Source organism: Nomascus leucogenys, chromosome 23, assembly GCF_006542625.1.
Source record: "Nomascus leucogenys isolate Asia chromosome 23, Asia_NLE_v1, whole genome shotgun sequence".
Classification (NCBI taxonomy): Eukaryota; Metazoa; Chordata; class Mammalia; order Primates; family Hylobatidae; genus Nomascus; species Nomascus leucogenys.
Genome location: NC_044403.1, coordinates 33,950,966 through 33,966,889, shown reverse-complemented (window position 1 = coordinate 33,966,889; position 15,924 = coordinate 33,950,966). Strand labels below are relative to the sequence as shown.

At 52.6% G+C, this 15,924-nt stretch overlaps 1 protein-coding gene across 16 annotated transcripts in view; it reads left to right on the top strand.

Annotated features, from left to right (window-relative positions):
* MROH1 (maestro heat like repeat family member 1) overlaps nucleotides 1–15,924 on the top strand; it is a 111,781-nt gene that overhangs the window by 15,012 nt on the left and 80,845 nt on the right. For all 16 annotated transcript variants that reach the window (XM_030804760.1, XM_030804766.1, XM_030804767.1 and 13 more), the window contains 3 exons: nucleotides 537–614; nucleotides 4,656–4,801; nucleotides 15,382–15,513. In XM_030804760.1, the coding sequence (XP_030660620.1) occupies nucleotides 593–614; nucleotides 4,656–4,801; nucleotides 15,382–15,513 (300 nt within the window). In that variant the 5' untranslated portion in view covers nucleotides 537–592. The remainder of the gene's footprint in view (nucleotides 1–536; nucleotides 615–4,655; nucleotides 4,802–15,381; nucleotides 15,514–15,924) is intronic.

Genomic DNA, 15,924 nt, shown 5'->3' with positions numbered 1-15,924 from the left:
ATGCTCATGGTGGGCTTGCGGCCCCTCTGATGACGCAGGTCCTCAGAAAGCGTGACACAAGACTTGAGTGTGTGCCCGTGGTGAAGAGGCAGAGGGAACTTGGATGCTTCCTGGACTCAATTCTTTGGGACCATTGTTGCATGCAGTGGCGCATGGCATGCGATGTGTGAAAGCTGTGGTGCCTGTGCTCAGTTCCTCACAGTGTGGAGGAGGATGCTCTAGGTGGAGGTGCATCCACTCCTGCTGGGGCTGATGATGACGAGGTGCCACTATGGGCCAGCTGTGGACAAGCCTGTGCAGGCCAGTGAGGTGCTGGTAGGGACTGATGGGTGCTCAGGGATGGAGGAGAGCTGGAAACTGTTGAGGATCATGATGACTTTTGCCCTTCCTGAATAGCTCAAAGAAAATGTGACAGAGATATTTCCCCCAGACCAAATTCATTTAAATTGTGTGTTTTACATGGAAATGGTAATTGCCTGTAAACTCAGATATTGTAGAGGCTTATGAATTAAATCTTATGATTTTGGTTATTCCAGATGGGAGAAGAAGTTGTCCATGTTCACACTGGGTGAAGGCAGCTGAAACCACAGACATGACTGAGTCCTCCGTGAAGAGTGAGTGCATGGGGATTGGGGGTGGCCGGGTGTGAGGCCTCTCTTGCCTCTGGGTGGTCAGGGCAGGCCAAGGCTCTTACCAGCTCCAGTGGTGCCTGGAGTTTCCACCCTACACTCAGAAACCTGAGTGGGTTCTGGGCAGGTTGGGTGATGTGACAGGTGTAGACCTCTCCCACATGAGCCTTGAGTTTGGGATTCCAGAAAAGCACATGGCATCCAGGATGTGATTTGAAGGTTTTGTTTGACTTTTTTTTTTTTTTTTTTAAGACAGAGTCGGCTGGGCACGGTGGCTCACGCCTGTAATCCTAGCACTTTGGGAGGCCAAGGCAGGCGGATCACCTGAGGTCAGGAGTTCGAGACCAGCCTGACCGACATGGTGAAACCCCATCTCTACTAAAAATACAAAAATTAGCCAGGGGTGGTGGCAGTTGCCTGTAGTCCCAGCTACTCAGGAGGCTGAGACAGGAGAATCGCTTGAACTCGGGAGGCGGAGGTTGCAGTGAGCCGAGATAGTGCCACTGCACTCCAGTCTGGGCGATGGAGCGAGACTCCGTCTCAAAAAAAAAAAGACAGGGTCTCCCACTATCACCCAGGGTGGAGTGCAGTGGTGCAGTCATGGCTCACTGCAGCCTCAAACTCCCGAGCTCAGGTGATCCTCCTACCTCAGCCTCCCGAGTAGCTGGGACTACAGGTGCACGCCACTATGCCCAGAAGTATTTTTCGTACAGATGAGATTTTGTCATGTTGCCCAGGCTGGTCTTGAACTCCTGGGCTCAAGTGATCCACCCACCTCAGCCTCCCAAAGTGCTGGGATTACAGGCGTGAGCCACTGCACCCGGCCTGGAATGACTGTTGAATCAACATGCTTTCTCCAGGTTTTCATCAGAAAAAAAAATTAGCAGTTTTCAAAGGCTGTTCAGGCTGCTGTAACAAAATATCTTAGATTGGGTAATTAATGAATAATAGAAATGTATTTCTCACAGTACTGGCTGTTGGGAAGTCCCAGATGAAGGCACCAGCACATTCGATGTCTGTGAGGGCTGTTCTCTGACTCGTAGATGGAGTCTCTTGCTGTTTCATCTCATGACTGGAGGGGCTGAAGGGACTAGGGTTTCCTTCAAGCCTTTGTTGGTTTGTTTTTTGAGGCAGGGTCTCACTCTGTTGTCCAGGCTACAGTGCAGTGACCTCCTGGGCTCAAGCCATCCTCCCACCTCAGCCTCCCAAGTTGCTGAGATTACAGGCATGTGCCATCACACCCAGCTAATTTTTTTTTTTTTTTTTTTTTTTGAGACGGAGTCTCACTCTGTCACCGAGGCTAGAGTGCAGTGGATCTCGGCTCACTGCAACCTCTGCCTCCCGGATTCAAGCGATTCTCCCTGCCTCAGCCTCTCAAGCAGCTGGGATTACAGGTGCCCGCCACCACGTCCGACTAATTTTTGTATTTTTAGTAGAGATGGAGTTTCATCAGGTTTGCCAAGCTGGTCTCAAACTCCTGATCTCAGGTGATCCATCCACCTCGGCCTCCTAAAGTGCTGAGATTACAGGCGTGAGCCACCGCAACCAGCCCACACCCAGCCTATTTTTTAAAATTAGTTTTTGTAGAGATAAGGTCTCGCTATGTTGCTCAGGGTGGTCTTGAACGCTTGCCTTCAAATGATCCTCCTGCCTCGGCTTCACAAAGCACTGGGACTACAGCGTGAGCCTCTATGCAGGGCCTCAGTCTTTTTTGTGTGTGTTTTTGAGACTGGGTCTTGTTCTGTCGCTTATGCTGGAGTGTGGTGGTGCTCTCTCAGCTCATTGCAACCTCTGCCTCCTGTCCTCAAGGGATCCTCCCACCTCAGCCTCCTGAGTAGCTGGGACTACAGGTGCATGCCACTACGCCGTAATTTTTGTATTTTTTTTCTTTTTTTTTTTTTTGTAGAGATGGGGTTTCACCATGTTGGCCAGGCTGGTCTCAAACTCCTGGACTCAAGTGATCTACCAGCCTCGGCCTCCCAAAGTGCTGAGATTGCCAGCAGGAGCCACTGTGCCCGGCCATCAAGCATTTTTTTTCCCCCCTCGAGATGGTAACAGAGGTCTGTTAACCCAGGCTGGAGTGCAGTGGCGTGATCTTGGCTCATGCAATCTCTGCTTCTGAGGTTCAAGCAATTCTCCTGCCTCAGCCTCCTGAGTAGCGGGGACTATAGGCACCTGCCATCACACCTGGCTAATTTTTATATTTTTAGTAGAGATATGGTTTCACCATGTCGGCCAGACTGATCTCGAACTCCTGACCTCAGGTGATCCACCCACCTTGGTCTCCCAAAGTGCTAGGATTACAGGCGTGAGCCACTGCGCCCGACCCTATCAAGCATTTTTATAAGGCACTGATCCCATCCATGAAGGTGGAACCCAAAGACCCCACTCTTAATGCCATCACATTGGGGGTTAAGTTCCAACATATGGATTTTGGACGGACATGGCATTGAGGTTGTAGTAGCATTGCCATTGTAGTAGGGAGCACGGATTTGCCCAGAGGCTCAGTTCAGCCTGCTCTGAGCGGGAGGGTCCCTGGGTGGCTGAGCCTCTGCACCTGAGCATGCAGGCCCCGGTTCGGGTCTGGGGTCTGCTCTGGCTGCCACCGCTTCCCCAGCTGAGGCTGTGGCTCACTTAAGGCTGTGTGCGGGGCCAGAATGGGTGAAGCTCTGCCCACTTGTCCCTGCTCCCTAGAGCTCTGTCCAAGGGATGAGCCACACCTCAGGGCTCTATAAGTGCCACTGTTGGGTGCCATGTCTTGAGCCTGAGGGAGACTGAGAGGCCCGGAATGGCACTGGGGTGTTGATGGGTGGAGGTGGGTGGTGAGAAGAGTCTGTGAGTACAAGTGGGGCTGGGGCGCCGCCCAGCCAGGGCAGTGCAAAGCAGTGAGGAGGTGGGGTCGAGGGAGGGGGGAGTAGTCTCACTGCCCTCAGAGGGCAGGCTCCCAGAGCCCGTGAGACCCGGCGCTTCCACACGTGAACGGCCACAGCCGGAAAAGCAGATGCAGACCTAGTTCAGCACGGGCCGGGTTTGCTTTACTGGCTGAACGTGGCCTTAGGTGCAGTCAGATCTCATTGATTTGGATCAGCCTGTTTGTCTAACTACTGGACTTTGGAAATGGAGGGCTGTTAAAAGTCCAGCTTCCTGCTCAGGAAGGAATATCTTCCCAGAGGGAGACAGTCACGCACTGATGCCTGTGTGTTCCTCTGCCCCAGCAGGTGCCTCCTGGGATGTCCTCATTGGCAGCCTGGGTGTGGCGCTGCTGGAGCAAAAGGGAGGGGACATCCACAAACCAGCCTGGAGGGTCTTGTTGGGGTGGAGTGGCCAGTTGTTGGGGTGGAGTGGCCGGTTGGCACAAGTCCCTGGGATGCTTGGCCTGCCCTTTCCCATGTACAGGGAACCACCTGGCCTTGCCTGTAGAGCACTACATTTATTGAATGATTTTCTTGATTCAGCTCTGGTCCATGGGGACTGAGAGCCGTGGGATGAGGCTATATCTTTATTCCTTCATGTATTTCTCACTGCTGGGGTCTTGGACCCTCTGCCCAGCACCTGCCCGTCAAAGGCTATGTGTGGGCAATGGGGCCATGGGGAATCCCAGGCTGCCTGGGCATAGACCCTCAGGGAGCCTTCCTGAAGAGTCCGGCTGGTGAGTGAGCCAGTGTCCTCAAGGAAGCTCAGGCCACGTGATCAGGACCAGAACAGCCTCATGCCTGCCTGTGTGGGAGGCAGGCTGTGTCCTCTGGGTCGCTCAACCCTGATGGGCTAAATAGTGTGTCCTGGCCAGGCAGCTCCTCAGGGGCAGCTGGAATGTGAGCCCTACAGCTCCACAGCCTGTCACCGCAGTGCACCCCGCAGCATCTCGGGTGGAGGGAAGTTATACAAGAGAGAAAGCAGCTGTGCCCTCTCCTGCTGTGTCTGTGATCCTCAGAGGCTACAGGTGTGTCCACTGCAGGAGTGGCAGCTGAGGTGTGATAGGAGAGGACGCTTGGGCCTGAGCACGCTAACCAGGCTTTGTCACTGCAGAGCTGGCCTTCACCCTGCTGGACGCCATCACCGATAAGGACCCCCTGGTGCAGGAGCAGGTCTGCAGCGCCCTGTGCTCCCTCGGGGAGGTGCGGCCGGTGGAGACACTCTGTGCCTGCGAGGAGTACCTGCGGCAGCATGACAAGGTATTTATGCTCCTTGGTGGGGTTGGTGTTGTCAGGGCCATGGTCGGTTGGGGCTTACTTGGTTTGGGAAGAGACAGTCCAGCCAGGAGCTGTGGGTCGGGTGTTATGCAGGGGTGGCCACATGTCTAAACCCCCCGCACCTGCCTATGTCAGGATGGGTAACCTGCCTTGTCTCATCATGCGTGGGGTATGGCTGTATCCCCCCACCACGGCATTGTTCAACCCTCCTGGTGGAGGCTCTTTTCTGCCCCTTTTACTCACTAAGTGGAGGCCTAATGGCCGGGCTCTGTGCCTAGTGCCTGAGGGACAGACCATGGTCCCTGCTTGAGGGATAGACCGTGGTCCCTGCTTGAGGGACAGAAGGTTGTTTCTGAGAGAATCTCATCGACCCAAGGGGCCAGAAACACTGATAAGTGCTCAGAGAGTCCCCAAGGGCCCGGCGCTGCTGGTCTTCCTGCACCCTCAGGGAGGGGCTGCCCAGGAGGGGCCAGGGCCTTCCCTTGCTGTGCTGGACTGTCCTGTCCTCTCGCACAAACATTGCCCACTCAGGAGAGCTACAAGAGCCTCTTGAGAACTCTCTTTTCAGCCCCACAGGGATGCCAAATCAGTGATCCGAACCCTAGGACAGACGTGGCCCGGCTGGCTCTCGCCTCCCGGGATTTCGGCCTCGCCTGATCTTGGTTCAGTGGTTCTCTGTCACCGCTGACAGCGTTAGCACTGCATTGTTTGAAACTGTTATGCACACTGTCTAGCTTTTCTCTGTGTGTGTGGTTTGGGCTGTTCTGGGAAGGGGAAGAGTCTTTTGCAGTATCAAAAGGCCATTATTCTTTTTGTTTTATTTAACATTTTGATATGTAAAAAGGGACCTCTATACAGTGTATTTGTTATCAGCTACCATCTCCTGGGGAAGATGACCCAGTTCCATGAAAATACCTGCCCACTGCCATGGCCTGGTGGCACTTCCTGGGGCAGGTCTCTCCTTTCTTCCTCTGTCAGCTGTCTTAGCTGTTTTTAGATTTATTTTTATTTTTAATTTATTCATTGTTATTATTATTATTATTATTTTGAGATGGAGTCTCACTCTGTTGCCCAGGTTGGAGTGCAATGGACCATCTTGGTTCACTGCAACCTCCACCTCCCGGGTTCAAGCGATTCTCCTGTCTCAGCCTCCTGAGTAGCTGGGGCTGCAGGTGTGCGCCACCACGCACGGCTAATTTTGTATTTTTATTTTTATTATTTATTTATACATATTTTTTTGAGACAGAATTTGGCTCTGTCACCCAGGCTGGAGTGCAGTGGTGTGATCTTGGCTCACTGCAACCTCTAACTCCTGGGTTCAAGCAATTCTCCTGCCTCAGCCTCCCAAGTAGCTGGGATTACAGGTGCCTGCCACCATGCCAGGCTAATTTTTGTGTTTTAGTAGAGATAGGGTTTCACCATGTTGCCCAGGTTGGTCTTGAACTCCTGACCTCAAGTGATCTGCCAGCCTCGGCCTCCCAGAGTGCTGGGATTACAGGCAAGAGCCACCACCTGGCCAATATTTACAGGTTTTATGGCTGCCTTGGGAGAGAATGAGGAGGAGAGAGAGGAGGGCAGAGCAGATCTGAGAGGGACTTTGCTCCTGAGCCTCTGTTCTGGGGTGCCCTCCTCTGAGCCCCGGCCACTCCATGCTTGTCCTACTTTGTTTCTGATTTTACCCCTTTTCTAGCCTTCATATTTTTTAAACTGAATTTTTAAAAAGTCTGCCTTCACAGTTGGATATTTATATATTATACACGAGCTGGAAGCACTGACCCTGCGGGCTGTGACCCTTCCCAGGGACCTCCCCTGCCCTAGTCCTCTTCTGTCGTCTCCTCCTGCAGACTGCTTCCCGGAGGTTTGGGTCACTGCCTCCAGTTTTTGCCATTTGTTTGTGGGTCTCACCGCATCTGCACTTCACTTGGCTGTGTCTTGCCTAGATAGCAGGCATGGTTCAAAGCCCACTGAGTCGCTCCAGAAAGATGTGGAACAATAGGGAAAAGCAATGCCACATCCCCCTCCAGGCCTCAGACGTTAGCACAGTGTCCTGGGGTACACCTGGAGCTTTACAGGTTTCAGCTCCTGTCTGGCATCTGTGTTTGTGGTTCTGTTTTTATGAACCCGGAGGCCCATGACTTTGTAGCATGTGACCTGTGCCGCTGAGGGGTGCTGGGCCTCACGGTTTTATACACGTCCAGTCTTGTACATGTCAGCCAGGGTCCTGCACAGGACAGACGGACTCCTCAGGGGCCGTCAGGCCATGGGGAGGGACGGGATTTGGGGAAGAGAAGCAAGAATAGTAAAATTGGATTTTCAAATTCTGTGAGTGGAAAAACTCAAACGCACGTTGTTTTTTCTGCTCTTACACCACACAACAATCAACACAGAAGACTTCTGTGACCAAATGTGGGGGATTTCTCTCCACCAGCAAACAGCAGTCAGTTGTGCAGTGGACACCAGCTGGGTGTCCTCAGTTCAATTCCGACACCATCCACCTGGAGGTCACGTCAGATCCCGCAGGTGGAAGGCTCAGTCCCACACGACAGCCCCGCTTCTGATGCCAGTTGCAAGCTCCAGGTGTGGCCTGTGCTTCTGACCGACCTGCCATGAATCAGGGTTTTCACGACCCCCTCCTCAGGCTTGATGAATTGCAGCAGTGGCTCACAGAACGCAGGCACAGAATTGCCTATGTTTACCCATTTATGACACGGGCTGTGACGAAGGGTGCGGATGCACAGCAGGTGGAGGAGACGCTCGGGGCAGGAATGGGGAGGGGCGCGGAGCTCCCGGGCGCTCCTGGGAACCACCTCCAGGCACCTGCGTGGGTTCCACTACCTGAAGCTCCTTTTGAGTGTTTGTGCGCAGTTGCGCACATGCTCACTTGAGGCATTCTTCCCTTACTGGCCGAGTGTTTCTAGAGGAAGGCCATATACCGGTTAAACACCACCATTTCACCTCAGTGTGCTTGCTGGAGCCCATTCACCCAACTCCTGAGATCCTCTAAGGAAGCTGCTGTCACCAGCCTTAGGTGTTTTCTTTCTTTTTTTCCTTATTCCCCCATGCAGAAGCTTTAGGTGTTTCCCATCTGTTGTGAGGCTGTCTTTCCTTGGTGCTGGCAGTGACCAATTATTATTGTAGAGAGACGCCTAAACACCTGCCTGACCATCACCTGATGACTACCTGACATTCCTAGTTGGGGCCTCTCCTGCCCTGTTCACGTCTGCCTAGCGGCCTACTCTAACATCCTCCTGTCCAAGGAGACCCGGGAGCAACGTGGAAAACTAAACTCCAGGCTATGACAGACAGAAAGGGAGATTGGACACACCTCGTTATACCTGCTCCCTTTTGGAGTTTGGACAACCAGTGAGCATTAGGTTAAAACAGAGATCGTAAGTCTGACAAAACAGACTCCTTGTAGCAATAAAATTCCAGACTGGACTCTGGCATAGCATCACGTGATAGTGGGCCCTGAAGGAAATAAAAGTATTTTACCCCAAAATCTATTCTTGACATATTTTGAAATGGCCCTGCAAAACCATATTTTGTGGGGGAAAATTGCATCAGTGGAGAATCTCCTTCCATTTCCAGGTCTTTTTCTGATCCAGAAGAGATTTAACTAAGAGACTGACACCTTTATGGTCTAAAAAGAGACATTTACCATCTATTATCTCTGAAGCCTGCTACCTGGAGGCTTCATCTACATAACAAGAACCTTGGCTTTCACAAGCCCTTTTAATTCAGGCGTTTCTTTCTGCTGACTTCAAGTCCTTAGGCAACGTTTAACTCTTTTTTTTTCTTTTTTTTTTTTCCTGAGAGGGAGTCTTGCTCTGTCACCCAAGCTCGAGGGCAATGGCGTGATCTTGGCTCACTGCAACTTCTGCCTCCTGGGTTCAAGGGATTCTCCTGCCTCAGCCTCCTGAGTAGCTGGGATTACAGGTGCATGCCACCACACCAGCTAATTTTTGTATTTTTAGTAGAGACCGGGTTTCACCGTGTTGGTCAGGCTGGTCTTGAATTCCTGACCTTGTGATCCGCCCACCTTGGCCTCCCAAAGTGCTGGGATTACAGGCGTGAGCCACCATGCCTGGCCAGTTTAACTCTTTTAACTATTTGCCAATCAGAAAATCTCTGAATCCACCTATGCCGTATAAGCACTCCCTGAGATGTCCCACCTTTCTAGGCTGAACTAGTGTACACCTTCCATGTATTGATTTATGTCTTTGCCTGTAATTCTGTCCCCTAAAATGTATAAAACCAAACTAACCTGACCATCTTGGGTGTACTTTCTCAGATGTTCCCTGGGCCGTGGTCAGTCATAGTGGCACAGAATAAACCTCGTCAACAGTATTTTTATTTAAAGGGGCTTATTACTGTGTTTGCTCTCCTTGAAGAACTTTCCTAAGTGGGCCTTTTCCAACTGTGAATGGAGGCAGGGCTGTAAAAAGTATGGTACTTTTTTTTTTTTTTTTTTTTCTGAGGCAGAGTCTCGCTCTGTTGCCCAGGCTTGAGTGCAGTGGTGTGATCTCAGCTCACTGCAACCTCTACCTCCTGGGTCAAGCAATTCCTGTGCCTCAGCCTCACGAGTAGCTGGGACTACAGGCACGTGCCACCACTCCTGGCTAATTTTTTTTTGTAGTTTTAGTAGAGATTGGGTTTTGCCATGTTGACGAGGTTGGTCATGAACTCTTGACCTCAAGCAATCCACCTGCCATGGCTTCCCAAAGTGCTGGTGAGGTAGGATTCTTCTTTTTTATTTATTTTTTATTTTATTTATTTATTTATTTTTTTGAGACAGAGTCTCGCTCTGTTGCCCAGGCTGGGCTGGAGTACAGTGGTGCAAACCGGCTCACTGCAACCTCTGCCTCCTGAGTTCAAGCAATTCTCCTGCCTCAGCCTCCTGAGTAGCTGGGATTACAGGTGCACGCCACCACACCTGTCTCATTTTTTTGTATTTTTAGTAGAGATGGGGTTTCACCATGTTGGTCAGGCTGGTCTCAGACTCCTGACCTGATGATCCACCCTCCTCGGCCTCCCAAAGTGCTGGGATGACAGGCCTGAGCCACTGCGCCCAGCCATAGGATTCTTCTTCTTGGTCTCTTTGCAAGCCCTAGCGATGCCCCACCTGGGCCTTGCCCAGCCATGCTGGCATGCCTCAGTTTGCCTACGTTGTAGCTTGTAACCGTGTTCGGTGGTTCCTGAGCTCTTGTACCACACCCAAGAAGAATGAGGATACAGTGGACATTGAAGGGTGAGGAGGGCAGAGAAGAATTTTACTGAGTGATGAAAATGGCTCTTAGTGGAGAGGGGAGCTGGAGAGGGGACGGGAAGGACAGGTCATGTTCCCCAAAGTTAGGCTGTCTCTTCGCCCAAGTTAGGCCACCTCCCCTCTACCAACTGAGTCTGGGGTCTTTATAGGCACAGAATGAGGAGTGTATGCTGATTGGTTTGTAAGTCTGCAAAAGAGGTTAAAGTGAAGACACCACTCAAAGGTGGGCATGACGGTGTAGAAAGCCAATTAGAAAAGGGTGGGTATATGTAAAATAGGTGAAGGGTGGGGATCAATCAGAGGAAAGCACACCAGACAGGAAGACGGGCTCTCAATCCGGTCCGAGGATTTAACTTGTAGCTTGGCTTTCAGGCTTTAAACTATTTTTGGCTTGGAGGTGGGGTTTCTCGGGGACCCACCCCTGTCTGCCTAGGCATTTGGCTGCCTCCTGTCACTATCATGGGGATTACAGGCATGAACCACCATGCCCGGCCAAAAGTATGGTACTTATACCATAAAATCAAACTTAAACCAACCCTGGAACACAAGTAATACATAACCTTTTTTTTTTAATTCAGGGATGGACTCCCTCTCTTGCCTAGGCTGGAGTGCAGTGGTGCAATTTTGGCTCACTGCAGCCTTGATCTCGCATACACAAGTGATCCTCCTGCTTCAGCCTCCAAAGTAGCTGGAACCACAGGTGCATGACCACACCTGGCTAATTGTTTTTATTTTTTGTAGAAACAGGGCCTTACTATGTTACCCAGGCTGGTCTTGAACTCCTGGGCTCAAGTGATCCTCCCACCTTGGCCTCCCAAAGTGCTGGGGTTACAGGCGTGAGCCACTGTGGCTGGCCCCTACCCATTTTTTGTAAAATGTAGATTCCTATGCCTTTTTCATGGGTTCCTATGTTTTCCAGTTGCATAACCCATTGCAGACTTGCTGAGCCAGGCTGTCACCCTGCACTGAGCACTCAATCACCAGGACACAGAGTGACAGATGGAGATGCCACAGTTGTGAGTGGAATCTGGAGAACTCAGTCCCAGGACTCACTTCTCCCTATTGTTTTCCTCAGGAAAAAAGCAAAGATTTCCCTCAAACTTCCTCATATATGTGAAGAGAATTAGTAGCTAAAGATGGAAGCATAATGCAACTTGAGATGTGTTTCCAAGACCAAGAACCAGAGGAGATGGCAGCTGTGGGTCTGGTCGGGTGGGTATTAATGCCCTGCTGCACCCAAGCTGCCCCTCCCAGGAACGGGTCTGGTCGGGTGGGTATTAATGCCCTGCTGCACCCAAGCTGCCCCTCCCAGGAACGGGTCTGGTCCGATGGGTATAAATGCCCTGCTGCACCCAAGCTGCCCCTCCCAGGAACGGGTCTGGTCGGGTGGGTATTAATGCCCTGCTGCATCCAAGCTGCCCCTCCCAGCAACAGGTCCAGTTGTATGGATATAAATGCCCTGCTACACCTGAGCTGCCCCTCCCAGCAACGGGTCCGGTCGGATGGGTATAAATGCCCATTTGCTGCACCCAAGCTGCTGCTCCCAGCTCAGCCATGCCCTGACTAGATAGAACCAGACCAATTTACACTGATTTTCAATTCTTCCCCCCCTCCCCCAGTTCCTGCACTATGCCAGCTGTGCTGCCCCGGCAGTTAATCCACCCACTTAGAACCTCAGCTCTGCAACGTCCCAGGTGGGGATGGGCTTCTCAAGGACTACATTGCCTCCTGCCTGGGAAGAGTGTCCAGATTATGAAAGTCAGAAACAATAGGCTGGGTGCCAGGGCACATGCCTGTAATCCCAACACTTTGGGAGCCTGAGACAAGAGGATCGCTTGAGGCCAGGGATTTGAGACCAGCCTGGGCAACATAGACCCCATCTCTAAAAAAATAAAATAGGCCGGGTGCGGTGGCTCACGCATGTAATCCCAGCACTTTGGGAGGCCAAGGCGGGTGGATCACAAGATCAGGAGTTTGAGATCATCCTGGCCAACATGGTGAAACCCTGTCTCTACTAAAAATACAAAAGTTATCCAGGCATGGTGGCACATGCCTGTAGTTCCAGCTACTCAGGAGACTGAGGCAGAAGAACTGCTTGAACCCGGGAGGCGGAGGTTGCAGTGAGCTGAGATCATAACATTGCACTCCACCCTGGGTGACAGGGAGAGACTCTGTCTCAAAAAAAATAAATAAATAAATAAAAATAATTAGCGGGGGCTGGGTGCAGTGGCTCATGCCTGTAATCCCAAAACTTTGGGAGGTGGAGGCGGGTGGATCACTTGAGGCCAGGACTCAAGGCCAGCCTGCCTGGCCAACGTGGCAAAACCTCATTTCTACTGAAAATACAAAAAAAATTAGCCAGGAGTGGTGGTGCATACCTGTAGTCCCAGGTACTCGGAGGCTGAGGCATGATACCCACTTGAACCTGGGACGCACAGGTTGCAGTGAGCTGAGATTGTGCCACAGCACTCCAGCCTGGATGACAGAGCGAGATTCCATCTCAAAAAAAAAAAAAAAAAAAAAAAAATTAGCTGAGTGTGGTGGTGCACACCTGTAGTCCCAGCTACTCGGGAGGCTGAGGCAGGAGAACCACTTGAACCCGGAAGGCAGAGGTTGCAGTGAGCTGAGATTGTGCCGCTGCACTCTAGCCTGGGTGACAGAGTGAGACTCTATCTCAAAAAAAAAAAAGAAATGATTCTCTAATATAGAATTTAAATACAGTCTGCCTGTAGAAGGCTTAAAGCACAGGGAGTCGTGTAGCCAGTGGGCGGAGGTGGCTGGCACAGTGAGACTGATCCCCCACCAGCCTCACTCTTGCCTCACTGCGGCACCAACACTCGAGGATGGGAAATCTAACAGTGAAAATCAACCCCAGCTGAAGCTCTTCCCCTGGAGAACTGGCAGGTTCCAGGTGAACTTAGTGTTCCGTGCTGAGGCTTGTGACCTACACTGGCTATTTTCAAGAACAAAAATCACTCCCACTTGTGGGCCTGGGGCTAAACCATGATAGTTTGTAACTCGTTCCGCGGAGTGGCGGTGAGCAAGCCTGTCTGCTGCTACTTATGCTGGGACTCTCAACGTTTGAGACAGTTGCGTGATTCCGAACACGTGTGCCACAGCCACGTGCGGCAGGTGCATGTGGGCCTGGGAGCTGCCTGGCGCTGCCCCGTCACCGGCACTGCTGCATGCCAGGGCCACGTGCATGTCAAGTGGCTGGGTGTCAACTTCAAATAGTTTCTGAACAAAACCAAGACTTTCATGAAGCTCCCAAGCCTTCCTACTATTGTTTCTCCTTTAGACGACCTTGTCATGCTCTCCTTCAAATGTCCTGCGTGGCTGTCTTCACTGAGCTGGTAGCACTTCTCCCATGTGGGGCTACCTCCACCTGCCGTGTCTGCCATAGCTGTCAGAGTGGATGAGGGGAGTGCAGACCCTGTGATCATCAGTGTCTGATCTGGTTTGAATCTGTGTCCCCACCCAAATCTCATGTAATCCCCAGTGCTGGAGGTGGGGCCTGTGGGAGGTGACTGGATCCTGGGGGCGACTTCCCTCTTTGGTGCTGTTCTCATGATAGAGTTCTCAGGAGATCTGTTTGAAAGCACGTGGCTCCTTCTCCTCCTCCTTCACTGTCTTCCTCCTGCTTAGGCCATGTAAGATGTGCCTGCTTCCCCTTCATTTTCCACCATGATTGTGTTTTCCTGAGGCCTGCCCAGCCATGCTTCCTGTACAGCCTGCAACTTTGAGCTAATTAAACCATTTTTCTTTGTAAGTTACCCAGTCTCAGGTATTTCTTCTTTTTTTTTTTCTTTGAGACAGTCTTGCTCTGTCGCCCAGGCTGGAGTGATGTGATCTCGGCTCACTGCAACCTCCGCCTCCCAGGTTCAAGCTTTTATCCTGCTTCAGCCTCCCCAGTAGCTGGGATTACAGGTGCCTGCCACCATGACTGGGTAATTTGTGTATTTTTTTTTTTTTTTATTTTGAGACAGAGTCTTGCTCTGTGGCCCAGGCTGTAGTGCAGTGGCGCGATCTCAGCTCACTGCAACCTCCGCCTCCCGGGTTCAAGCGATTCTTCTGCCTCAGCCTCCCGAGTAGCTGGGACTACAGGTGTGCGCCACCACACATGGCTAATTTTTGTATTTTTAGTAGAGATGGGGTTTCACCATATTGGCCAGGCTGGTCTCGAACCCCTGACATCAGGTGATCTGCCCGCCTCGGCCTCCCTAAGTGTTGGGATTACGGGCGTGAGCCGCCACTCCTGGCCTGTACTTTTTTTTTTTTTAGTAGAGACAGGGTTTCACCATGTTGGCCAGGCTGGTCTTGAACTCCTGACCTCAGGTGATCTGCCCACCTCGGCCTCCCTAAGTGTTGAGATTACAGGTGTGAGCCACTGTGCCTGTTCGGGTTTTTGCAGGTCACCTCTTTATACCCATGTGAGAATGGACGACAGAGCCTGTGGGCCGCTGGGCCGCCCTGTGCCGGCCCCTCCTGACACCATGTTGCCTGGTGCAGGCTGCTCTCAGGGTGGTGGAGGGAGGGGCCGTGGTGGGTGCATCACTGGGGAGGGGCTGTCAACACAGGGTGGCCGGGTGCCCCAGGGTCCTTTCCTGGGTTGGGCAGTAGCCTACTCTGCTGTGTGCCCCCGCGGGTCCCAGCTTTCAGTCCCAGTCCTTGGGGTGTCCCCAGTTGAGGCAAGGACGGTGTGTGCTCTTTGGATTTACAGTGGAGGTGGTGGTCGACAGGAGAGCTGCTTAGGGGGAGGATGAAGGCAGGTGGTTGGACTCTTGGAGGGTTAACCTGGGAGGTGGAGGTGGCCTGGGGGCGTGGCAGAAGGTGGTGTGGTGGGTGGTGTTTTTCCTTAGCAGCCTTGGGGAGGGGCCATTGGATACAAGCACTAACCTAGCGGCAGAGACTGAGGCCATGACCACTGAGCTGGGGACAGGAGGGTGCTCCTCCTCTGAAAGGGGAGGGCAGGGCAAGGAGGCAGAAGGGTCCTGGGAGCGTCATGTGACTAGGAGACCCTAATGGCTGCCCCTGGAGGAGAGAAGCCCCCTGCCTCGCCCTCTGCATGTTGGTTGTCTGGCACAGGATAACGCTCCACCCTTCTGGAGATGGGCTGTGAGTGTGAGGCTTGCAGGTCGGCTTTTAGGGCGTGAGGAGTGATCAGGTGTACCCTTCCCCTCCTGCGCTTGAGGCAGAGAGATTTGTGCGGTTTCATCTTGTAGAGACGGTGATAGGCACTCAGACTGTCTGGGCGTGGGGCTCACCTGGGACCGTCCTGGACGGTGTCTTTCCGCAGCTGGCGCACCCATACCGAGCGGCGGTCCTGAGGGCCATGGAGAGGGTCCTGAGCAGTCGCGCCAGTGAGCTGGACAAGGACACAGCCAGCACCATCATCCTCCTGGCCTCCAGCGAGATGACCAAGACGAAGGTATTCAGCAGGCCCTCTGGCCTCGCAGACTCAGGCCTAGCTTGGGAAGGGAAGCTGCTTCTTGGCCTTTCTACCAGCAGCCTTGAGAGTATATGGTGGTGTTTGGCTGCCTTGGGCTGGCAGAGGCCCCTCGGTCTCATGCACCACCCTGCAGGGGTGGGGGGTGGTCCCCTGTGATTTTCAGAGGCAGCAACTGAAGCAGAGAGCAAGCTGCCAGAACTCAGCACACGCAGGACCGTGGTGTGCATGCAGCCGGGGCCAAAGGCTGTGCCCGGCATTGGGGTTGGTGCAGGGCTCCGGTGGGCGTAACTCTCGGGGCACTGAGTGCAGCCCCCTCTCACCAGGGCTCTGCTTCTCCTGTGTGTGTGGGGTCTCCTAGCAGCCCCTCACCTCTCACCAGGGCTCTGCTGC